We start from the raw sequence: 27,117 nt of genomic DNA, 5'->3' as shown, positions 1-27,117 counted from the left end.
TAGTTCAAGGACAGCTTCTGTTCTATATTTGCAAACTAAAGATTTAAGTAAATAAAACAATATTCTAGGGAGTATTCCCTTATTTTTTTTTGGTCAGTCCACATATACATCCTTTTTTGTCTCCCTCTTTGTTTGCCACTTCCTTCCAGCTTGCACACTTGGGTGGCTGGGGTGCTGGGGAGCTGAGGTGACTGACCAGGAGGCTGAGCTTTGCTGCTGCCAGCTGGTAAAGAATGCCCTGTTTTCTCATCAGCATGGCTGCAGCTGCTAGGGGAACACAGCCTTTAAAGCTGTTCTCCTCCCTGAAATGAGCTATGTGAATTACCAACTGGCTGAAAGCCTAACAGATCTCTCCTCCTCACCACTCTCTGCACTGTGCAAACTGCAGCACAGGACTGTTATACATTAAGAGTTCATGACTCCTACTAATGTCAACAGCGTTGGCTTTCTCTTGGACATCTAAGAACAACTGTCGAACTCCTGGCACCGAGGTTTATAAATACCAGCCTTAGTTCATAAGCACTGAATTAGTAGTAATTAGTGGCCTAATGAACATCAAACAGGAGAGGATGAAGAGATGCAGGCAAGAGATAGTTAAGCAAACGAGATAAAAAAGGTGGAGGACAAGTGAGTAATGGGTTGCAACTGGCAAGCAAGGTGGACTAAAGTCCATAAAACATGCCAGTGCATTTTAACCTCCCTCCATGCTGTACCTTGCTCTAATAACCAAGCCTTTCCTTGAACTTAGGATCGTAGGTCCAGAAGGGGCTTGTTTGGGTCACTGAATTGAGTCCTACCAAACACAGGCAGACACATTAATTAATAAAGCTCAAGCCCTAAACCTGAACTGGCTTTCTTGCCCTTGCTATTCCTCTTAAAAGACAAGATTTGTCCAACAGAGCTATCTGGTGGTTTTGTGAAGTGTAAATGAAGGCAAGGCAAGCAAAAAGAAACCAGTGAGAGACCGCTGCTTTCATGGGACAAAGGTGCCATTGAATGAGTGCACAGGAGCTACAGGAGCAAGCTGTTAGCTCTCCATGCTCAATAGATTGGTGAGGCAGGGGAGTTATTTACGAACGTCTGCAAGTGCTGAAGGCTGCAAGCAGCCACGTTGCCTCCCATCCTTGTTAGCCTCAAGAAACGATCCTTTTTTGCTACAGGAAGTAGAATTGCTCATGATGCACTCAAATGCATGTAATCACTCCTCAATGTCCCTTTGCCAAACTGTACCAAAAAGGAGTTTCCCTCTGGGCACTACGAGGAAATTCCCTTTCTGCTCTTGTTTAAAAGGAAGATGAGCAAATGGGTCTCACGTAAGGCACACACCAGCCAGTAAATACTACACAACTCAAGTCCATCATCATTAATATTGTATCTGCCAGCTGCCAGTTGCTAGTACAAAAAAGCCTGATCTGGATCAGATAAAAGGTTGCTTCTATTTCTGTCAAACTTAACAGTTTGGGGCTTTAAAATTTTATTCTGGCTGTGGGGTCAGACAATACCTGATGCTGCTTCTGAGGACAAAATTGCCTGTTCTACAATGCTAGAAGAGATTTAAACTTGTACAGGAGCTTTTTAATGAGCACTGCATGAATTTGTGCTTTCTGGCACACGGCTGCATTGGTTTTGATATGGTACAGGATTAGCCATGTCATGGAAGCAAAATCTCTGGGAAGGATCCAGCCTGTCGGTTGCTAAGGGCAGATGAACCCCTTAGAACAGCATCAAGCCTCCACATTCCCAGGGGAATAACCAGAGCACACAGCCACACCATCAGGGCATTTTTTTTCTTCCTCATTCTCTAAGCTGGTGCTCCTGCCCGCATTCTGGAAACTCTTGGGAAAGAAGGGACTGTGAATTTAAATCCCTCCACACTGACGAGAGCCCAGCACACCTCCTCCCACTTCTCACACACGTGCTGCTGATACTAAAATGTTAGGTACATTTTCTCCCCATCTGTCGTATTTGGGCTTCAGATGGGGAGAAAACGTCTAACATCTTTGCTTCTTTTCGGTGATTAATCAGGGATACACACCTCAAGTGCTCTGATCTGGTCAGACAAAGCCACGTGCTGTCAGAAATCCTGCAGCTGGGCACCTGCAGGTGGCATGAAAAGGGCCATACACCACCACGCTGCTGGAACTGGCAGTTCTCACTTACTGCAACCTGATTTACTTTCCCTAGTCAAACTTCCTGTGAGTGAAAGGGATGAAAACTCATCCCATCAGTAGGCTCATGAACACTCACTAGAAGTAATTTTACGTCTACATCCTATCTTTGATTTAAAGGCAAATATGACCCCCTTGGGCTAAAGATGAATGAAATATTTAAGAGCAGGAGAAAACTAAGTAACCACCAGGAGTTTTGCCTCTCTTTATAGCTAAGCCACATAGTAATTAATTGATGTTGAAATGACTCTTTATGAGATGATGCTTGCTGGTGTTAAAGTAGAGAAAAAATTTCAGCATCCTAAATAGTGAAGCCTCTCTCTCACTTCAGCTTAAACCATCAGATTTCTGCATTAACTTAACTTCTCATCTAAAAACTTTGTAACTTACACACATGTAAGTCTGCTAATACACCACACCATAATAAAAACTGAATCACCATTAGTTATGCTCTTCAAAAAATTAGAAATGTGTTTATGCTTTTTGAAAGTATTTCCAAATTCAGAGTTTGTTTGCCTTTATTTCACATATTAAACTCTCTACCCTACTTTCTCTGAAGGATGCCTCATCAACCTACTAATCAAAATGATTGTTCATGATGGGATTACACAGCCATTATTTATTGTGATCAAAGTTTAAATGAAGCAGAAACACGAGGTGCCTCAAAAATAAGTCAGAAAGGGTCATGTTTGCTGTGTCCTATAAAGTCCTTTCCAGCTGCTTTCAGTCCATGCTGGCATCCAACAGGTTAAAAATTATCTCCACAGTAAGCAATGCTGCTTTGCGCTTACTTCCATTAGGAATGGAAAACCAAATACCATCCAACATGCCAAAATTAACATCTACAGGAATCTCATTAGTACTGCTGTTACACATGTGTGTCCTTGTGTCTGCAGAGCATGAAGGACTGAAGTAACAAACTGACATTTGCTGCCAAACTCCTAGAAGGATGGAAATGGAAAATACAACTAAGAAAATTGTGTGGCACTCATGTTTTAGCACAATATGCTATTAATCTGCCAGCATCAGAAACACTGCAGTGTCTAAATCATAACTTTGGACTCTTAATTTTGGCACACAGCATTGTCCAGTACCTGAAATATTGCAAGAAGAAAGCTGCTGACCAAGAGCAAGTCTTCTGCTCTTTCTTAAACTGAAACGGTCTCAAATGTCCCTGACAATAAATGCATCTGGGCGGATCAAATACCAAGCACAGGGAAAAACTCATCTCCATCCTCCTTGGTTACTCTTGGAAAGTGGCTTTTACAACTGTGGAAGTGCAGCCTCACATCACAGCTTGGTGTCTGAAACAAATGAACATCTCCCTTCTTGGGAATTTTTTTAGAGAACAGGACACCAGCATGGACTTGCCCAGCAGGAGAGCATCAAAAGAGACTCTAACAGACATCACTATGTGCTTTTAATGGTGGATGCAACACTTTCAGATGCAGATGCACAGGAGCTACTTAAAATTATGACCTCAGAGACTGTGTTGTACTCAGGTTTATTTAATGAATTCTAGGAAACAAAATCCTGTCTTTACAGACCTACCAAATGCATGTGAATAATGGTATTCACGATTTCCTTCTCCTAAGCAAGTTCATACTATATGGAGCACATACATGTCATTTTTCTTCCTATTTAAAAGTTCATTATAAATGCTTTATGCATTGGAAAAGCACTCTGATAGCAAACTATCAGATTTTTGATCAAAACAGCTCGGTACCTGGTAGGGGCAGCAGAATTGGTCGATTTATTTCATAAAACTTTATGTACAAAGCAGCAGTATCCATGAACATAATGGTCAGAATATAGAGTCTACAGGGGCAATTTTTATTAGAATTTATAGCAAGATTACCCATACTCCACAGTTTTCAGATTTTATTGAGATTTTATGGGACTATATGGCTTGAGCAGTTAACTGCACCTAGTGTGGTTATGGTTCACAGAGAATGGGAATTGGCACTGAATGCACTGTGTAACTAATCTACCAGAGAATATTAATTGCTATGATCCAATCAAAGGCAATATTTAAAATCATTTCAACAGTCAAATAATTTGCCATAAACCTGTAAAAGAATAGCTATGTGGAGAAACACGGAGGTGAGAGTGATTGCATGGATGTAATATATGCACATATTTAAGCATGTTTGTCATTGGGTTGTATACATATACATATAAACCCATTTTTTAAACAAAGGACTTTTCTCTTTCTAAGCTATTTCAATGCCACAAGACCTCATCTACACAAAAAGAAGACTACTGAGATTTATATCTCACTGAGCATCCAGTATACAAATACTCTATCACCAAAAGCAAACAAAGAAAACAGTAAGGACAGAATATATTTAATATTAAATAAAATACTGCAAAACTACTACACAATGGTAGCGGACTGCAACTTACACATTGCAACAGCCCAGAGATATTTCAGACATTAGAAAGCTTCCAGCAGGTTGGTCCAAGGCATAATAAAACCCAGGGCAGAGATAAAATAAACGAGACGTTTTAGGCATGTGTTTCTGCTGGATCCAAATTTGTGGGATAAAAGCAACCAGATCAAAACTCAGCCCTTGTGAGAATACAGAACTGAAGGGCCAGAGGCATTCTTGGCATGGAAGACAAGGAACTAACAGCTTCTAAAAGGTGCAGGAACTCAGGATATGTCAAAATAGATTTACTCATCCTGCTAATGCCGGGCTTCGCCAATGAAGTTGGAATATGCATGTACCTCATTTTCTTCCTCAAATCTGCTCCTAGTTGAAAACATACATGATATCAAATCATGTTGATGAATCTTAAAAGAGCATTTGCTTCTACAGTGAAAAAAACTAAGCATGCCACTAGTAAATCACTAGAAACAGTACTTTTCTGGAAATTTAAGCTGAAGACTCTTCAGGGAAGTCCCCATAGTTAACTGAGTCCATTTTGTCTTAAATCAGCCTCCTTGGTTTCAAATACCATGGCATGTCTCATAGCCTGTTTTAATTCTCCATTCTGGCAAGAAGATTGCTTACTCTTGTTCTTAAATAATGTGCACCATCTTCAGGAACACAGATCCCACCCTGAGCACAAGCCTCTCATCTGCCTGCTTCTCTTCCTGGCCAGCCATTGCCAGCCTCCTCCTGCTTTCCCAGAACCAGCAGTGTTTCTACCAGCTGAACCAACCAAACTGGGGGTGAGAGATTCAGCATTCTGGTAGAGGTGGACAGTCTGGAAAATGTACAGCCACAGAAGATTTTTATGCACAACAACTAAATAATGGTAGCTAAAGTAGAAACTCTCAGCCTAAATGCAACTCAAATTCAAACTAACCATCTACTAAAATGCAGAAAGGATAATCACTCCACATGAAACAAAAAAGGCAACACTACTGGATTTAATTAAAAGTCTCTTCCACAGCATAATTTATACAAACAGACCATATAATCTGACCTTTAAACATATGGAACAGTTCTCTTAATTTCTATCTTTGTAGTACAAATTGCATTTACTTTTGTGGAATAAACTTTACACTAGGCAGAAATAACAGGCTGTACTTTAAAAAAAACAACCAGGGCAGTGAATAACGTAATCTAATGGTACTACCTTTTTTAAATCACAAAAAATCTGCAGCAAAAATTACTGCCTTTACTACTTATTAATGTATCTACAGTGAGGAATATGGCATGTGCAAACTATGAAAAAACAAAACCTGTGTATTTTTGTCAGGTTCACATACAGATACAACAGAAGAATAGTCCAAGCCCATGCCATTACAGCTGTTTATGTACAAGGGAAGCAGACAAAGTTCAGATGGCAGTTTTAAATTTATAATATTCTGATCGCTGCATTTTGCAAGTCATTGTGTCTTCTGAAAACTTGAAAACCCGTAAAAATGAGAATCCATACGTTTGATTCCAAACCCCCAGAAATACCAAAGTTGCAGAGATCCTTAGTGCACCATTATCAGGAAGGAGCTTCTAAAAGGCTCTTCAATGAATGGAGTAACTCCTCTAAACTACAGAAAGCAATTTTTAAGAATATTGTATTTGGCAATACCTGTTGCTAGAGGGACATGATTTGCCAGTAGTATTCATGGACATCTTCTGAAAGCAAAGGACAATAGTCCAAGCCAAACTTGAGGTTCATGTCATAAAAACAATGAGGTTCTAAGTTTTTCACCCCAAAAAAAAAAAAAAAAAAAAAGAAACTGGAATAAATTTTTCAACATAGAAAATGCTACATTTTTTTTTTCTCTGTGCTCAGTCTCAGTAAGAGTGGAATAGTTTTTTTGCTTGGAAGTTTCCTCTTAAAGGAAGAAAGAAAGAGAAAAAGCAGAAATAGCTTGAGGCAGACATGCAGTATAGAAAACGTTAGTGTAAATGGTTAACATACAGACAGACTTGCAGCAACTGGAGATAGGAGTTTAAGGCAAGCCATCACAGTCTTATCTATAGGTGCTGCTGCCTGCTGTGACTCTAATTAAACTTGTAGCAATCCTCACCATTGCTAAACAGGAAGGAAAATAAAGCAAGGAAAGAGCTCTTCATGTGACTTTAATGCTCTTTCATGGACTATTTTAATGTACAGTAATGTCTACTCACCACCACCTAAGTACACACAGAAGAAACCCTCCAAGCACTTTTTAAGGCTGTGACAAGAGCAGTGACCACAGAAGGAAGTGAACTTTGACTCTCTGCCATGATGCAGGCAGGGCAGAGGGCACAGCCTGACCTCACAGTGTCCACAAGGACTTGTGCCTGGTGTGCCCAACAGCCCTGACACTGCTTTGTGTGACTAAAACTGTGCTTTGTGTGCTACTCTGCTTTGTGTGAATAAAACTAGGCGAGGAGAAGGTTGTAGGAGGCAACTTGCACAGCTGGGCTGGTCCTGTGGGGGTTGCACAGACACCACCCCACTCTAGAAATCTCCCTAGAGTGCCTCCTGCCCAAATGGGTGCACCAGGGGAGGAAGGCACGTGATCAGCAGGAGTCTGCACATAACTGTGTGTGTGTACACAGGTGAGTGTTGTGGGGTTAGAAAACTATGTCAGGAACTTGCAGGAATTTTGTAAGGTTAGTAAATGGCAAGTGTTGTATTACCAATACTGAACACAGCGTTCCCTAATTACCTTCTAATTAAGCATTTTTAGTGACTTCCTAAAAATGCACCAATCCTGGTTTTGATTTAGACTAGGTTTTTACCCTGCAAAAATGCATCACTGTGACCTAAAGGTGCTTTTGCAGCATGATAGCTCCATCTCCCATTGCCCACCTTGGAGGGCAGCACATAGCACAGGACTTGATGGGATGTTGCTGGCACCTTGTATATAGAAGGGCTACTTCTCTTCAAAAGAAAAAGAAACCTTGCAAGGAAAAAATAATGAGAGAGAGGAGGCAGGATAGACAGCAGAAATGAACAGCAAATGGGGAGGCAGAAAAGGAGATCTGAGACTCTTCTGAAGGCTGGTGAGACAAAGAACGCCATGATGAATGACACCATGGAGAAGGATGCACAGAGCTGGAGAAGGAGATGACAGTACACGTTAGAAATATTAACAGAAAAGGAGGGGAACGTGAAACACAGCTGCTGCAAGTGGCACTCAAAGAGCAGTCAGTAAGATGGGAAGGAGTAGAAAAAATAGAAAAATAGAACAAGAAAGGGAAACACAAGACAAGGTAGCCATTTCTTGTGCTGGAGGGAAGAGAGAATTCAAACAGAACACCAAGAAAGAACTATTTGCTTGAACTGCCTAAAAAAGCAGCCACCAGGAGAGAGAGAGAGAGACAGACAGAGACAGAGACAGAGAGAGAGAGAGAGAGAAAGAGAGAGAGAGAAAGGAGGACTGGGAAGCATCAGGGGAAGCAGAAAACCACTTGAGCAAAAAACCTAGAGGCAGTATTAGAGGGATGGTGATAGCCTGAGAAGGTTTTGCAAAAAAACTAAAAATTAAATGGTTCTAGTCCAACCTGGAAGGAGGAGGAAAATTCAGCAGAAGAAAGATAAATTGGGAATAACAAAGAAAAAGCTTTTCTCTATTCCCTGTTTCTTGTTTTTTTTCCCCTCAGCACTTGAAACCTAGAAAAACAGGAGAGGTCTGAACTGAAGTCTAATGTCATTTTCATTAATTTTAGCATTAAAAGTATCTCAGTTCAGGAAAGTGCCTAAAGTCTCAACTGTGTGAAAAGGGCTTAGATAAAGGCTAACATAGAACATAACTCTAAGTGCTTCCCAACTGGCACTCCTAGATCATCAATGTGGTCTCTGTATTAGCACCAAAGCAGGAATAACACACAGAGATTATGCTGCCAATGCTCTCTGTGGATCAGTGTGTGTATTTTTCTGTTTCTGGGAATTATCAGTGTTCATGTAGAAGTTCAAAGCTGTAACTCTAGATTACTCCAAACCTTCATTTGTCCATCAGCTGGTAGAGGATTAGGAACTAATTCAATTTGACAACAATGTTTTGTTAGAATCTGTGTACATTTATTTTTTGTTATCAGCACAAGAGCTGATCACTGAAGGGAATTTAGTCTGCACACATATGAAATTTATTTAATTGGTTAATTTGTGCAATATCACAGCATTTAATTATTGTTTTGCATTAAAGAATGAAAAACACTCCAGCAAAAGCTGATAAAAGATGACTACCTAGAGTGGATTGCTGCCCATTATTCTTCTATTGTATTTATTCAAATTAACCTGAACTTTTTAATCAAAAGAGTTAGGGACAACAAAATGAGTACAACTCACGAGAAAAAATTTAATAAATTGAAGAACAGTTAATCCCTTCATTTTCTTTAACTGTGCATAACTGGATGATGCACGGGCTAATGGCTAATGACCTCTGCCAATTAGAGCACAAAGGCCATATTGTCAGGGCAGGTCAGAAGGTATGGAGTTCATGGGCTGAAGTCCCTACAGCACATTAAATTCTGTAATTCTGCCAATGAAACTGGGGCAGTTTTATGACATTTTTTTTAACTTTTATGAAAGTTCCAGTTTTATGAAATCAGGAGGTGCTTCCCATAGAGGAGACTACTACCAGAGCCAACTAGCACCTCTGAGAAGGAAACAAATGGGAAAATTTCTCTATGAGCTCAAGGTCAGGTGCACCTCAAAGCTCCAAAATCAAAATAGAGACTAAAACTTTCCTTTTTCTATTTGTTTTTGGGTTTTTTTCCTAGACTACATCATGCAAAGTTCTGGTTTTATTCATAATTTCTCATCAGAAAGGCACAAAGAGCTAAAATTACATCACTGTATGAAGTGTAATAAAACTAAAACCACCATTTTGAGGCTTAAAACTAAACTCACATCAACACTGTGTTTATTTCCTAAGACCAAGCCTGTTGAGAGGGCAGTCCCCACTTGGGTACTGAGGGAACAGTAGGAGAACAGACTAACAGACAACAGGATGCCCCTAAACATCAGTGACATATTGCTGTAGTCCTGTACACTAACACACAGTTGCCAGTTTATCAAAAACAGACAGGAGAGGTGAGAAACAAGTTGTTGAGACTTGTTCACCATACAATTAGGAAGAGATGTTATAAAACTAAATGTCCTGCAGTCTCATAAGCCCCAAAGTAAGGTTATCTGTCAATACCCTCCCTTTCTGCCTCAAGCAATACCTCATTTCAGGGGAAAATTACCGTATTTTATTCATTCACATGCAATGAGCCTTGAAATGAGTATCTCATTCTTTTCCTCATATTCCCATCTCTGTCACTAATGCTACCTATATAAAGCTGTGCTTTCAAAGTTTCTGGGCACATCTGTTTTTTCTTTTCTTCCTCCACCCATCATCTCACTATCTCTAACAAGTTTTTGCTCCCTCAGTAACTGTTGGGCTCTCAGTTTTTCTTGCTTTCCAGCTCCCTTTTCTGTGTTCTTTGGGCACCTCAAGAGGGTATCTGTCCTGACATGTGCCTCTTCCTCCCTTCACACCTCCATGTGCCTCTCTGGTCCTGTGTCTGCAAAACTCATTCCCAACATAAACACCCTGTGTGGCTTCCTTCCCTTCTGCTGTTTAATCTGGAAGAAGAAACCTAATTCAAAGTATTGTACTGCTACTCCCCGAGCTTAATAAAACCTACTTCTCTGCATCTGCTAATGCTCTTTGGTCCACAAGCCTTTCTTTCACACATTCCTAGAGCCCAGTGACTGCTTTCTCCTTGCTGGGGAACTTTCCTCCCCTAGCTAAATCGGAAACACGCGGTGAGTTTTCCACGTTCATCTATGATGTTTTATATATTGTCCTAAATGTCATACACTGACATTTTTTTCATTGTCCTACTTCTTCAGCTTCTGGAGAGGATTTATTTCACTCAGGACAAAACCTTCTACAGGTTGTATGAGCATCTAACACTACTGCTGAACTCAGTTTCCATTTAAATATCTATTTATTTTAAAGATCTGGGATAAGGTTTTTAAAGGTTCTTCCCAATTGTCTAAGTTGTATATCTTTTCAGCAACAACACAGTAAGTATGGAAACTAACAGCTTTGTAATCCTTGGTATGTTTTTCTCATACCAGAGCAGTTTCAGAGGTGTCACAGATGCACAAAACTGGCTCCACCTTACCTTTGACATGGCTTCTCCCATCCTCCAACAGTGGTACTACTATAGTGTTGTTCATATTCCCAGGTGATCTCACAGCTGTATAGACAACAGGTACCGACTGTACCACCACGGGGATACGGTGCACGTGACTCATTTTGTTGGACTGCAAGTTCATGGGACTGGAAGGTGGGACTGGATGGATAATGTGCAAAAACTGCTGGCCTCCAACACCAGATGCAGAGGCCACAAGAGGACCTGGAGTTAATACTGACGGTACAGATGCTGCTGAGGATACTGATGTAATTACTGTGGGGGATGAAGCTGGCCGACTAGAGGAAGAAGAAGTAGAAGTAGAAGAAGGGGAGGAGGCTGATGCTGTCATGGAAACTGGTGAAGATGAAGCTGCTGTAGGGGACGACCTGGCTTTGTTTATTGACAAGTCCACTGGTTCAGTCTGTGTTTGGAAATGGTCTGTAGATAATGAATCCTCCGTGGGGTCTGCCTTCATGTTGTTCAGTAACAAGGGTACAGCATCCATATCTGGGTAGTTGTGGACGTTTGGAGACTGTTGAGGAAGAACAAAGGGACACAGTTACACATGTGGCTAAAGATAACTTGTACACCCAGCTGGTAATGCACACCACACAACTTGGTCATGAAAGTCACAGGATTTGTTTCCTTTCCTTGGGTCTGCATATAATTTTAAAGTACAAATCGTGTCAGAAAGCACAGACGTTCTGTTTAAAGAGAACATTAAAAAGAAAAGAAATTATACTCCCATTTCTTAAAAATGTCAGGATTAACGGTACAAATTCATCCTGTCTCTTTGCACTATGCAAAGTAACCAGTGACAAAAATTTTAGTATCTTCAGCAGTAACAACTCTTTATATTGACAGAACAATTTTTTCCAACATCTAATTTTAAACCACAGCATTACTCTCTTGTGTCATCATCACTCAGACATGAAGAAAAATTGGTTACCACCATTCCTGAAACAACTTTCTGCATGCTCAAAGACGGTAATTTCCCCCCACTTATCTACCTTCTTCTAGACTAGGCAGACCTGGCTTCTTCCTGTTACACGTCCACTTTTGAAGGACATGCCTTAGTACTCGTTTGTTCTTCACAGTGATCCTCACAGTTTTGTCCACAACACTTGTCTGAAGGTTGTGCCTTATGCTACTCTCAGTCCTTCAGTTCTAGGTTTGATTTCTGCATTCTAAATGGTCATTGATAATGAATTTACATGCCAGCACAGAGCCACACATTTGTATGATTGCCCTGTTAGAGGGAGAGACAGTTACAGCAATTTATTATTCTGAATTAGCCCATTAGATAGCCTTTTCCATTGCTATTATTTTTTTCTGTAATAATTAAGTACAATTTTCCTGACTTCACGAAATAATTTTATGCTTTAGACTAATTCTTTCAAAGTTGGTTGGACTTTAATTTATTCTAGAGTGGTGCCATCTGCTATTTTTATAGTTTTTCCTTATTTCCATCATCAAAGAGGTTAATAGAATTTTTGAATAACACTAGACCAAAGATAGATCCCTAGAGAAGCTCATTTGATATATCTTTCCATTTTGACAGTACATCATTAATAACCAGTCTTTAAAAATATTTTTTCAAGTAATTTTCAACACTCAGAGCAAGGACGGAAATGCCCATCGAAAATCTGGTCGTAAGACAAAGCACAGCTCTCAGCTCCTCAGCTCAGGACCCCATGGCCCTGCACTGCAGCAGAGCTTCTCTACAGACAGGCATTCACACCCTGTTACAGCTGTAGTACCAAAATCCAACCTCAATGCAAACTATTGCTCCTTCAAACCTCACTTGACCCAAAACAACTACTCCATATACAGACCTAATGAGCAATCTTTTTACCGTACCTAAGCAGCTCTAAATGCATTACCTTGATCTCTAGATTATAGTATTTACTAAGTATCTAAAAATATTGAGTCAGAAATATTTAAGCTAGAAATATTTTAATATATCTACTCTCAATAAACTAACAATCAGTCAAGCTATGAATTCCCTTTGGGATTTGCATAATCAACTACATTAAATATTTCCAAGGAAAGCCCTCCTTGTTTTAAGTCAAACTTCAACAGAGAGTGGAGTTCTATTGGAAAAGGAAAATAGAAACACTAATATTAAAAAATGCAATAATGAGGGCCTAACTGGATAATGTCCCTGGCATGGTGGAAGATGAGATGTGCTAGTAGATCTCATCTATTCAGCTGATTTAGACTGGTTCTTGGATCTGACATTTCCCCCCATTTGAAAGCAAGAATATCTCTGGAACAGTAAATACCTTCCTCTATTCATACACAAATAAATTTAAAATAAAAGGCCCACCATCCAAATAAAGGATTCACCTGGACCCTGGATCCTGCTGCTCTGTTGTAATACAAATAACAAAAGCAAAAAATCCCTTTTTATAAAGACAATGGGAAATTCTGCTAAAAAAGAACACGAAGTTAAGAACAGGTTACTTTCAAAGAGCATAACCAGCTGTGAGTGACAAGGCTATGGGAAGCTCCTTGTCAGGAAGGCACACCTGCCTACAACTGACAGGTGATGATTCCTTGTGACTTCCTCTGAAGCACCTTATCCTGGCTGTTGTCCAAAATGAGATCTCCCATTGTGCCTTCATAAAGACAAAACCATAAACATACATGGCCAAGAAGTTAATTTGTCAAATCATGGCAAGTCTCATCTATGTGCACTTGGGCACAGACTGGTTCTGCTGAACTGAACAGACATGTGGCAGAGCAAAGGCAAAGTGGAGAGGAACTCCCTGCACAGGCTATACCTGAGCCTTCATAAGACCTGAGCCTTCATTTTCTACATTTACTTTTGTTTCTACATTCCTTATATTGCATCTACCCTTCCCTTCCCTCTCTTCTCATCCAGAGCTGCTGGAGGGACCATGCAGTCTCTGTGTACTACGGTACACAATACAGTACAATAACAGCAATACAGCTGGTATTATTTCAGTCTTTAGTAGTGAAACTAAACTCAAAATCTTTACAATCCCTCCATTAATTTCTCCAAACAGAATGACAACTGGTATGCCCTTCCATGACCTCCTTTGCCTGACAAAACTCTTAAGACTAAGCATGCCTTTTCTTCGGTAAATTCAGGACGTGTCTGATGTCAGCTGACATTTCAAAAGACAGCAGGATCCTTATCAAAACAGGTTCATATATCTCTTTTTTAAGATAAAAATTGTAAACTGGTGCTATATTTTCTTCTGCTGCTGGTACAAAGGGGTCTACTCCAACAACTCACGCTCCCTTACAGTGAGCTACAAGTGGTAGAGATATTTCTCCAAGACCTCAGACTTTATCTAAGCTGCCAAAACTCTATTGATTCAGTATGTGAATAAAAACTTTGACCATTAAATTTATCATTATTTTCTCAAAATGGATGGTATAAGAAAACTTTTCCCAGTGATGATAGCTATTCCAGAATGAGGAACTATGAAAAGATAAGCAATTAGGCCAAAAGGAATGGCTGAATTCTCAGAACACTATTTCTTAGCATCTCCCACTAATGTTATTAACTAAGAAACAACTGTTCAATTCCCTAGACAATGAGTGTTGTTGTTAGTTTTATTTAATGGAACTACATCTTTTCTAACTGAAAAGATAATAAAGCTGTGGCTGAGATATTCAGTATACCTTCAGCCATTCAGTCAGCTCACAAAGTCAGTTGGAAGAGAAGCAAATAGCTGTGTGCTCATTTCTTCTGTCTCTCTAGTTCTGTCTTTCCATCTTCACCTAGTGAACTGGGCTTCTTGTGGTGGTGTGGGCTCAGAGGATCGCTAGTTTGGGCATCTGAAGCAGGCTTTTCCCGTCTGGCTCCCAAAAGTGTCTTGTGTTGGTTCTGCAAACTTCATTTTGGTTTTAGGAGTCTAAATTCTGATGCTGAGAGTTTGGCAGCTGTCAGAACATTTGGTGGCTTAGAAAGGGTTCATCCTAAGGTCCTGCAACTCAGTGGGCGGCCTTGGATGCCAGCCCAGACCATGGAAATACAACATGAAGGGGTACATCTCCACGTGGCTTCCCTCATTTCACTGCTCCTGCCCACTGTACAATGGAGAGGGACAGCCTCAGCCCTGCTACCTCAGAAGCAAATCTCAGCAACGTATGTCTCTGCAACACAGCTGTTGCTTCCTTATGTTGTTCACCATTCACTCAAATCCAGGCTGAGCCAGAACTGGAAGGCAGGTGAGGATGGCTCCCTGCTAGTAAAGGCTTTTTTAATAAAGCTGCAGCCTCTATTAATCAATGCTCTTGGCTCATGCTTTTTTGTGCCTGCCCTTTTAAAGCTGTACACCAGTATTCTCTGCAGTGCTCTGTTTCATTAGCTTGTCATTAATAAATGCCGCCAAGAACATAACACGTGATTTCCCTATTCACAAAGCTTTTTTTGGCTGAATAAAAAAGCATTCCTTACTCCTTATTCCCAGACCATTATGGAAAAACAACCAGTCTACCTTGCAACCAGACTCAGTACCCTGAGCAAAACACAGTGAAGCTGGGGCTGATAACATACTGTCTGCTAGGCAGCTATCCTTTCCTGCACAGTTCTTCATCTTCTTTCCAGCCCCCTGAACTCCATGTCCTCTTAACTACTTTTGAGGAAATTTTCCAACAACCCCTTTTGACTCTACTCTTATTCTACTCATGGCAACTCCTCTGTGTACCAGCTTTTTCTCCCATCCTAAAGAAGCTGTGAAGTTCTCACAGTTTCCACACAGTTGAGGTTATAACCAGAGAAAAATCAAAAATCATTTTGTTGTCAGCAACTCCTCCTGACACCTTGCAGTTCATCAGCTTCACAGGGTACTAAGCTACAGTGAGTCTTTATGGCTTTGTGGACTTCTACTGATCCCTCACAACAGAGTTTACAAACCTCCAACAATCAGCTGTCAGCTTTTGAAGTGTCTTCCTTTCTGGCAGCAATCTCCCAAGGTCAAACATTTTGTAAGAAAGCATACCAAAAAAGCTGTCCTTGATGACGGAAACAGAACAGACTAAATTTAGCCTTTATAAAATAAGCTAGCTTTGAGGACAGGAAGTTAAAAAATAAATTGCTAAGCGTTTAACTCTTCAATCAAATAACACGAAACCCCTTCTTGGTTTTCATCATGCTGTCCCACCTCATTCTGCTCCAGCAAGAGAAATCTTAGACAAGATGATTTTGTTTTGTCAGTGTTAAAGAAGACTGAGATGAGAAATATCATACTCTGTCTGAAAAAGCTACCCACAGTTTTAACCACATCATTGCCACTGCAGCACCAAAACTCCAAGGCTCAGCAGTGCAGGCATGCAGTCTCTCCTAGGCAGGCAGTGCAGAGCTTGTGCCTGGCTAGAACAGCTTTCAGCTCTGGAGGGTGAAACCTGAATAACCAGAAATAGTGTGCAGGCTACAGATTTTCTAACACTTCACAGTAAATGAAAACCAATACATTTTAAATGACAAAACCCACTAACTCTAGGAGTCATTTTGCTTCTGCAGTGCACACTGATGTGCTTACAACTCAAATGCCGTGAGATAAGCAGGTGGATTTGGTTTAGAACATGGTGTGCGCATCTTTGGCACATAGTTTGCTTCTAAAAAATAAAATAGAATATTTTCCTCATCTTTATTGTAGATAAGGGTAGAAAGTTCATGCTTCTGAAACTGCAGTTCTGTAGGTGCTGGCCATGAAACATATCCGCCAGTATCAGATTTTGTCCTCTCCCACCCCAGATGGGAACTTGCTGAGCACAAAAGGCTGCAGCTAACTTGGGGAAGTAGCAGCTTGCACTTTACTCAAGAGTGAGTTTGGGGCTTATCTTGCTAATCTAGGAGTGAACTCTCTTTAAAGTTCAAGAAGAAATGTTTTTCAAAACCTTCCCAGCATGAGAAATTACATTCACAATACTCACTCCTGCCTGAAAATTCCCACATTAACCAAAGCAACAAAATACTCTCAGAAAAAGAAGTAATACAACCTGCAAAAAAAATCAACTAAACAACCTCTACTCGAAACACTCTGCCATCCCTCTGAAAAGATGATACATCCGAGACTCAACTATGCTCAATTTGAGATGAAGCTATTACTATTAATCTTCACATGAAGGGTGCACCAGTGCAGGGGTGACAAACAGCTGTGTAAAGGCAGAAGGACAAACACGTACACAGCTGAAAACTAAAACTGAGCAAAATGCTTCAAATTTTGTTTCCACATGCAAAAGCACCCAGTGAACAGGCATTTCTGCCTTTTTGCTTGAGGCTGCTGCTGCAGGCTTTCCCAGGCTGACAGAACTGCTCAGCTTGGATGCACTGGAGAAACACAGGAGGTCATGCTAAAGAAGAGGGCAAAATACAAGACAGCTGGATCTTTCTGCTTCCTTTCTGGAAGCAAAAATTAAAATGCGTCTTACTGTCAGTTTTCAATGAACAGTTGCTCAGGGTCAAGGTTAAATTTGTGTTCCAGGGAAGAAAAGAGATCCCCAAGAGATGGCACTCCCAAGTAAGGTTGAGTCAGACTCTGTCACAATGACTCCCGTTATAAAAAGTAGCAATTGGCGCTGAGAAAGACAGAGGGTAGAGTCCAGGAATTATTAAAATAAAAAAAGGTTCAATGAAAATGCATTTAACCAAACTGGAATTGATTCAACAGGAGAGACTGAGAGATAACCACTTTAAAATACTCATGATTCACTTAATGTCTCATTATCTCTGCATAACACTTGGAAGTTTGATTTCAAAGTGGATGTTTCCAACCCTCAAGGCCTAAAAATAGTATTTCTATTCTCTTTGTGAGTCTGAAGAGGCAAAAGAAACTCCCATAGTACATCTTATGAGGCACAGGTGGCCTTTGTTAGCAGAGTGTTACTAAATGTGTAGAACCTAAAGAAGCCCCAAAATAAAAAAGAGCATTAGCTAAGAAATGGGGAGACCAAATGCAAATCAATGATTCATAAATACACAAGCAGAATTCAAGTTCCGAGGCTGTCAACACCTCCTTCTAACTTTTCCTGATCAGTCATGCTATGCTGTTATTCCAAAACTACTTCAGCATTAAAAAAAGTACCTCGTGTTTCAACCTTTAGTAACAGTTCAAATTAGGACTGGGGAACCATGCTTCAAAATGAAAGGAGATCTCTATGCAAACAGCATTAATTTTTAAACTTATTTAACAATAAATGCAAATACATCTAATATGAAATTACTTGTTTTTAAATAATACATTTGAAAAAACAGAGTAAGCATTAAAGTTATTTGGCATCCAACTCTCCTGTCCCAAAACTGACAGGTTTGCCAAAGGATTTTTAGAACAGCACAGAAGGAAAAACCAGTGATTATAGACATCTACACCAAAAAGACTAATCACCCTCTCTATTACCTATTATATTAAACAGCAAAATGATACATTCTTGAAAATGAGGACAAATTCTCAGTACCTCAAATTCTACATGGACCTGCGGTGATATTTTTGATAAGCAACAAAACCTACCCCCTTGTTCCCTAAATCATAAACCTAGATGTTCAGCTTTTTAGAACACTAGATGTTCAGCTTAGATGTTTTATTTATATTTGAGCAGTGTTACTAGAATGCTCTCTGTCAAAGGAAGAATCTGTTGAAAGAAACTATTCTCATTGCTATGACACAACTCTTGAAGAGAAACAAGTCTAACAAAGGTGTGGGGCTTGGAATATTACTTGCCTAAGCATAAAAAGAATACTGATAATATATTTGTATTCCTTGTACGAATCCATTTTAGATGTGAAAATAATCTCCAAACAAATGGCAGGCAGATCCATAAATAACTGTTAAAGGAGAGGTAAAATACCAGGAAAAAATATTGTATCACCCCAATTAAATTTTTGAAACTTAAAAAAAGTTAGTTTATAAAATTCTAGACAACAACAATTCATACAATCACTTAGAAGCTCTCCTTTTAAGCTCTTCCCCCATGTTTTAGGATGATTTTCTCATTTTAATTTTACTTTATTTTCTCTAGCGCAATCATCTTAAATTGGAATCTTCCAATTCTGTTTATCCAAAAACCTGAGTTAATAAAGTTGAGTCCTTGATGTCTAAATTAGACAATAATAAGAAAACATCTACTAGACATACATTGGGATTTTTAAATGAATTTTCTTTTGTCAATCTAGACTAATTACTATGCCTGACATGGAACACATCCAGAACTTTCCACAAGTACCTACCAAGCAGGACTGTTGTTAGAAAGGTTCAGCAGCACTTACATTTCTAGGCAAAAATATTCAAATCATACTGGTTTTTTTTTTCAAACTAACAAAAAAGCATTCAATGTATCTACATAAGCCATCTTACACTGAAAAACAATGAAAGCCTGAAGAAAAATTTGCCGTCAACAATTTGCCAAAGATTCACAAGTTAAAGCTTTGATATACATTTTCTTACTCAGCATGTTACTCTGCAATATTCATAAACATATTAGCAAAAAGGACTTTGACAAAGAATGTAAGAAACTATTATTTATACCCTTTAACCACCTGCAAGCTGTCACCCAGTTCCAGGGAAAACTCAGCCATGACCAAACCAGCCTTTGAGCTCAACACTCACAAATTGGTCTTACACTTCCAAGTCACTCCTCCCTGGGCAAGCAGTGCCAGATACTGCAAGAGGACTCTGTGCACCTGGTAAATACAGCTGACGTGGAGAAGGCATAGAAGGCCGGGCAGTACTTCTTTTCAATCATTGCTCATTATTCAGTCTTGTTCTGAAGTATGAAGGCATCCACCAACTGCTGCAGTACCTCCACAGCTATCAGAAACATACGTGGTGTTGATGGAGGTGCCATGCCTGAAACTCACATCTAGTGTGTTATCCATACACTGCAATTGAACTTCTTCATGTCTTTGTTCATCTTAATTTCCACCCGAAGAATTCATTTTCCCAAATGAACCTCCTTCTGTTTACTATCCTTCAAGCTGAAGTTTAAATTAATTTTGTTCTTCTGACCTCCCAGCTGAGACTGCACTCAATGTCGACATTTCCTCAGTAAAATAAATAGATGTCGTACAGGTAGGTACAGTTAAGTCTGACAGGAATTAACCCTTTCAGTGGCTTAAAACAAAGGTGTTCACTCCAGAGAGAAAACATTTAAATCAAGTATTACTAAAACTGGCACTTTCTGTTCCTCGAACTTATTGTTGGTCATAGTAAAATAAACATGCCTGGTACTACTGTTCACTGGTACTGAGGGACTATGGCCTGAGATTGTATACCCGAAACCTCTCATCCTCCAAGTGTGGGTAGCTCTACTCCAAGCTCATCAACCTGGGTGCAATCAGTTTGCCTCTCTAAGCCCCCTGAACTCCTTCTGCTTCCCACTGCTACCCTTCCTCTGGGACCAGGCAGTGCTGAGGAGGACATGAGTTGACCTCAAGGAAGGAAAAAGAGTCAAATTTATGAGAAGAATTAACACTGGCTGGAAAAAAAGACCTACAGAGGCAGACAAAATGCAGAGATTGGGTTTGGCACTGGCTGAAAGGGGAAACTGATATAAGTCTTGGCTGGGAAACTACCAGCAAAGGGACATGGGCTCCAAGGGGTCATGTGAAGTGAGTCTGTAAATCAACGAAATTAAGCATTTTAAACCCTAAACAAGGCATTAAATCACCTAATGCTGCCTCAGATACAACAGGGAAGCCTATGAGATGAAGACAAGGGTGGGAAGGAAATGGTGCTCATCCCTCTGGCTGTGGGGTTGGCTGGAAAGGCTGCAGGGCTTGGCTGGATGTCAAGGAGAATGTCCCAGCCCAGAGAAGAGGAGATGGGTCAAGCTTGGAGTGACCACACAACAGGGCTTGTGCCAAGCAAAATGCCCCACCAGTGCCTGGGATGGGACCTGAAATTGCTGAGGTTCAGCATTCCTCTGCTGTCAGCAGATATCCCAGAAACCCGCTGGGTAAACATCCTGTCCCTCTGTGACACTTGTCCACAAAAAATGAAGACAAGAAGAGCACATTGCAGTAATGGGACACTGAGGGTCTGACCAAAACTAGCACAGACAGCCCTCCTCCTAACGCTGCCCCAAGGCAGATTGCTTCATCATTCAGGCTCACCAGTGTTCTGTTAGCATGGCTTTTGGGAAGGTAGAATTGGGATGGCTATTTCTGACTTTTTACCCTTAAAGTGAACGTTCATATAAACGATGGATATGTGAATTTGGAAAATTAGTTCCTAATGCCTCTGGAATGAATTTTGACTCAATTCACTCACCTGGTACATCACAGTACATATTGTTACAGAAGAAAAGACAAAGAATAAAACCCTCTCTGTGCACCTCCTTTGAATGTTTATATAAAGTTACTTAGTTCAAGACTAATTAGGACAGCGTATGAATTATGAGATGGACAACCCACTAACATCACCCATGGACCATCAGACAAACATTCCAGTACAGACCACTTAATACAATGCTCGGGAGATGACCATGCAGATTTCCTTGCTTCAGTTCTTATTCTATGGCAACAATTATTACTTACTAATTACTGCAAAATTATTATCTTCAGAAATCTCCTTTAGATGTGGATAACATAGACTACTTCCACTTTGCAGAAGGGAAAATGTAGGGAAGAATCTCAAGAGTTTTTCCCATACTACAACATCTAATTTAGAGATGTAACAGTAGAGCTGAAACATTGTAATACTCAATATAAAAATTGTTTCATTCTAACTATGAAACCCTCTTTATATTATTTTATTCCTTCTGACTTTTAAGGGCTGAATATAAATAGTATAAAACAAAGCATCATTATTCACAGTACTTTTCCTGCTCTGAAGTGAAGCCTGCAGTGTTTATCTGTAACAACTTCCATTATTTGAAAGGCTCATATCTGAAATCTGAGACAACTGTACATACTCAATATTTCATTATACTTTTAATCTTAAAACAATAAACATCTCAGCAACTGAATTAAAATGAACTCAAACTGATTATTTTTTAATAGCTAACAATATTACAGTGATATTATTACACATCAGAAGAAACTGGGTATTTACTTGTTTTTCTCAGAACAAAGTTAATACAAAACTGTGATCACCACGTTATTAGTTATGCACGACATCACTCCAAGTTTGTTCTGAAAAACTAACTGCTTTTAAACAGAAGAAACATCAACTTTCAAAGAAGGTGCTTGTAACAGCTGCTTAATAACTTTTTATTTCCTAAGCTTATATCAATTTCAGAATATAGGACTATACCTAAAATTAAATTCTGTTAGAGACAAATCTACTGGGTTTTGACAACAAGTAATACATATAAAATACCAGATTAGACACCTAAAACTAAACTGTAAAAAATGGTAAAAAAAAAACTCTTGAGTCCCCCACAGAGATATATATTTTAACTTAATGGAAACTCCTTATATACTATCCATGGTGACAGGGGCAACCAGACACAAGCTCATTCTCTTGCATGTGCAAAGAAAACACGGAAGAAATGTAGATGGAAAAAAAGAAAGCTTTTATTTTGGTGCATGAATTACTTCGCAACAGGATTAGTAATTTTACTTTCAAGTAGAAGTTTCTATATAAAAATAAAGGAAGAGAGACAGAAGTAAATATTAAAATGAACCATCATTAATGATACACATTGACCCATTTAAAGTTTAGCAAGTCAAAGAACACATCAGGTATTTTCGGATCTCTTTGTTATTTCTTCACTGATTATAACAAGATAGCGAATTTGAAATCAATTCCCAAAAGTTTTTGGTTGACCTAAATCCTTTTTCCTTTCCTCTTCCTCACCCATTTCCCTTGTCAACAAAACAACATTTTGTACAAAGTTTAATCTTGGCTCTTTCACTAAGCAAAACTATTTGGGTTCAAGTCAGATGTCAAGGCATAGGCACATGGTGCCACCTGAGAACTCCTGGAGTGTGAAGGATGCACTGAGCTCAGGGACAGGTGCTGGCACCCTTATGGGGAGGAAGTGGCAGTGGCTGGGGTAGACCAGAGTACACCTGAGGGCACAAGCTGACAATGCTGGCAGTTGTGCAATTACCTACCTATGCAAATCCAGTAAAAGATGCACACAAACACATCTTGCAAGCACACAGAGCAACAGAAGAAAAAACAATTGTGTTTTGCTCTGTGCTGATAAAAAAAAGGTTCTGTAATTCCTAATTTCATTTTAAATACAGACATGAATGGACTGCCTGCAAGGTGATGTTACGTAACGTCACAATAGTGACATCATGGTAAGTACTGTCACACTTCCCCATGTTAAAGCAAACAGGACACGACACCTGGTACTGGTCATGGAGCTGATGTTTTGCCACATCATTGAAATCACAACCCATATTTGAGTAGCAATTGTTGGTACAGTCAAAGAAGGAAGGTTCTTAACTGTGTGTGTCCATCAGCTCTGAGAACTCACTGTTGCATTTTCAGGTGCATACAGAGACACATGGATTCACCCCTCTCAACAGTCAAAGCTTACAGGAAGGATCCAAAGGTACTGAGCATTTCCAAATACTACTGACTGTTCAAGGAGCACAACTGATTGAAATGCAAGAGCTGATCCCTACATGTGTGCTGCCTTGCTGCTCTGATTTAGAAGGAAGGCTCGCAAACCCAGCGTGCTTATTTACTTTGGGAGAGGTGCTTGAAGTAACCCAAAAAAAATTTTAAATTTTATCACATCCTTTTCCCACTAACCATAATTACCCTGCACAGCCAAATGGGAATGAGCACACCAAATACATCTCTGAATAGACATACCCAACTTTCTGCTTCTTCTGAGACACAGTTACACTCTTGTTGACACGTGGGTCTTATGCTTAAGCTATTTTGCAGCACTAATTAGTACTGAAAGCTCCTAATATATTACAAATTAAATAGAGGAATTTGCACTTTGGTTTAGGGGCCCTTTTACCACTAAATTTAAAAGACTATCTGTAGCTTCAAAATACATGTAATTGCATGTTCCAACCATGAAAATCTAACAGGAGAAAACTAACAGCTGTAAAGTGCAGCCGTTTCATAAATGGCTTCACATATCATAACTTTGCTTCAGTAATTCAAGACCTCTGCTCTCAAGCAACAGAGAGGACAGATTCTGACACAGAACAACACACATACTGTGTGTTGTAACTGTGCTGATTAGCTCAGGTAGCTCCTTCTTCTGAATACCTGTGCACTCACCACTTTGCTCTATTTCACCTCTACTACCCTGCACATTCACACACAAATGTAGGGAATTGTAGAAAAGCTTGGGCTGGAAAATGGACCTTCAAAGACCATCTAGTCAATGCCCCTGCTGTGGGCAAGGACATTTTTCACTACACCAGGTTGCTCAAAGCCCCATCCAACCTGGCCTTGAACATTTCTGATGATGGGGAACACACAGCTATTCTGAGCAACTGATAGTAGAGTCTCACCAGCCTCATCATGGATCTTACGTCTCTTCCTTACGTCCAATCTAAATCTATGCACTTTCAGATTAAAATCATTGTCCCCAGTGCTGTTGCCACAGGACTTGGTAAAAAGTCTTTGTTCATCTTTCTTGTAAACCCTGTTTAATATTGAAAGGCTTCAATGGAGCTTTCTCTCCTCCAGAGTGAGCAACTTCTTTCTCAGTCTTTCTTCATAGGAGAGTTGTTCCAGTCCACTGATAAGTTTTGTAGCCCTCCTCCAGACCAGGTCTAAATGTTCTCATTCCATAACATAGGAAGAGTTGATACTCTCCCACCCACCAATTTGGTTTTCTACAGGCACAGTGATATGAATAAATGAAAATCATAGTCTGATTGTAAATGCAATACCCTTTTGCAGTACTCTCCTTGCTGTTTCAATAGCTTGTCTGGTCCATGATTTGCAATCCACTACACAGGAGTAAGGTTGGCAGCTACTGCCCATCTTTACAGGTATTTTGGCCATGGCAAAAAGCTCATCTTCTGTGTACTTTCCAAGGAACAAACATCACAGTAAATGCTGCACCAGCAAAGAACAACAGGTCTACCAACTGGGAACAGGCCAATTTTCCAAAGACAGACTGAAGCAGGCATGGAAAATTCTGATGACAAGTAAGGTTTCTTACACCTTCAGTAATTACATACTAGAGAGAGTTACATGCTTCAGATTAACTTTGTAAAAGGAAAAAAAAAATACCCAACAGAAAGAAAAATCCCCAACACACTGAATAAAAACCCTAACTTAACTAGCAGGAAAATGGTTTCTCAGGGCAGCAGAACATCCCACTGCTTGTCCAGCTGGTGCTGGGCTAACACACCCAGCACCCTCACCACTTGCCACCAGACTCCAGCACTGAAGTTCCTCTAGAAGCTGGAAGGTTCATTTGGGAAAAACCAAGTCCCACACCAACCTTCACAGGAAAATAATGACACCGAGGAGGGAGTCTGGAGTTCTGATTCCACTTTATTTAGATAAGCACGGGATGAAACCGGTGAAGGGTATTTTGTAAGCAATGTGTGAGATGCTGTAAGTTTGTCTTCCTCTAGCACAGCTGTCAGCAGCCTCTGGCTTATGTGCTAAATGTGGCGTGTGGGTAGACTGCAAGTAGCACACAGCAGGTATCAGATGCTAAAATCATCTGTCTTTCACAAACCCAAGATATCATGAATTACCTGTCTGGTAATACACAGACAGTTAAGAGAAAAATCCTGCTGAGAACAATTCTTGAAAATTTGCCTAGCAAGTAAACACTGATCAAAATACTCTCTCTCTGTCTCTCCAGTCCCTTAAATCTTAAAACCTGTAAAGCAGACCAGTTTGAAGAGGACACATCAGAAGATCCCATCTCAGACCAACAGCCTCATAACTGCACCTCATAAACCACAAAAAGCCTCATAAATAGAGCTCTCCTTGCATGTGTGGGAGACAGACTTGAATCCCTTCAGGCACTGGTGCAAACTGAACCCAGGTCTTCCACATCATTAGTGGTTAAGTGACCCATGCTTCTATGTAAAAAAGAGAGCAGGAACATTACCTGCTATTTCTGTCCTTTAAAATACGGAGTTTCAGGGCATCTAAAGGAGAGTCTGAGTCACAGCAATGAAAGTTTTAACATTTCAACCACCAAGTCAGACACCCTCAAAGGGAGAGACAGGTATCACCTCTCTTCCTAGTCCCAATAGAGACACACAGCACTGAGCTGCTCTGCCTTTAAGGGGACCACAAACACATAAACAAGATTTTAGGCCTTAAGAAATATAATATATTATTAGTAAAAACAATGACATTTCTCCAAATTTTTGTAGTCAAACAGAAGATGTAAGGATTTCACTTTTGAATTCTGTCACTGAAATCCCTATTGTTCTGCTTCAGGAAGAGACCAGGCTGAACACCCATTTATTTTACTGTGTAGAGAATTAGAAGAAAAGGAAAGTCAGATGAAGACTTGCCTGTGACTAGGTGTCCAAGCGGCTAGCTGGCATGGGCATCATTTAACACAACAACGGTGTTGTGAAAAGGCTTTATAATCCCATTACAAGACTTTAATAGAAGGGCTCACAGTTCATATAAACCGAGGTGGTCCTCCCAGACAGATGAGGTACTTTATCACATTTCATGGTAACAAGAACTTTTGATATACAAGAGACTATTCCTCAAGTGTACTAAGCATTTCTGAACACTTGTTCAGCTTCAAACCCAATGACTTTACAGCTTAGACAGCCCTTTATATTCAACTACTAACTAATCTAGCACCTGCATAGGATATAATCAATAGCTTTATTATCCTGGAATCTAATTACAAGATCGATTGCCATTTTTTGCCCTTTGTCTCCATTTTAAAATGTGAGCTGTTCTCATAGGGAAGGAAAATAACAGTTTTATTTTACTATCTGTCATAGATACTGCATTTTATTAAATTTAAAGGAAGTTCATGATCATACTGAAAAGTCTTTATTTAGACTCTACAAAGCAGCTGTACTAGCCCACAGACTATACTACAGTGACTGTGTTACATGAAGGAATACAGCAAAGGTGATATGCTTGTAGATCAATGGAATTTTATGATGTATAATGTGTTCAGGATATCATTAGATGGTGAATCAACTCAGTCACCAGTCCCAGTTCCGTAGGACACAAGCATTGCTTAGAGTGACCAGGGCTGCTCCTGAACCAAGTAATGACTCCTGTTCTGAGGGAACCACTTTCCAAATGGCTGAAAAAACCAGCTTACCAACTGATCCACTCTGAGGATTACAAATACATCCTAACAGGGCTGATAGTTAAAATACTAGGGCCGGCTGCCTGCCAAAAAAACCTCAAAAAACTGAATGTGTGAATCTATTGAGGGAAATCTCAGGTTATTTATTCATACTGAGGATCCCAAAAGAGAAAGAACATTTGTTTAGGCCAGAATTTGCAGACTGTGCC

The 27,117-nt window shown here is 39.9% G+C and overlaps 1 protein-coding gene across 7 annotated transcripts in view; it reads right to left on the bottom strand.

Moving 5' to 3' along the window:
• Positions 1 to 27,117, bottom strand: part of KLF12 (KLF transcription factor 12) — a 235,561-nt gene that overhangs the window by 80,954 nt on the left and 127,490 nt on the right. For all 7 annotated transcript variants that reach the window (XM_085058374.1, XM_085058408.1, XM_085058416.1 and 4 more), the window contains one exon: positions 10,736 to 11,279. In XM_085058374.1, the coding sequence (XP_084914500.1) occupies positions 10,736 to 11,279 (544 nt within the window). The remainder of the gene's footprint in view (positions 1 to 10,735; positions 11,280 to 27,117) is intronic.

The sequence above is a fragment of the Lichenostomus cassidix genome, chromosome 1 (genome assembly GCF_008360975.1).
Source record: "Lichenostomus cassidix isolate B80296 chromosome 1, HeHo_3.0, whole genome shotgun sequence".
In the NCBI taxonomy this organism is placed as follows: Eukaryota; Metazoa; Chordata; class Aves; order Passeriformes; family Meliphagidae; genus Lichenostomus; species Lichenostomus cassidix.
The sequence above is the reverse complement of the archived record's forward strand: the minus strand, read 5'-3'. Positions and strand labels throughout refer to the sequence as shown.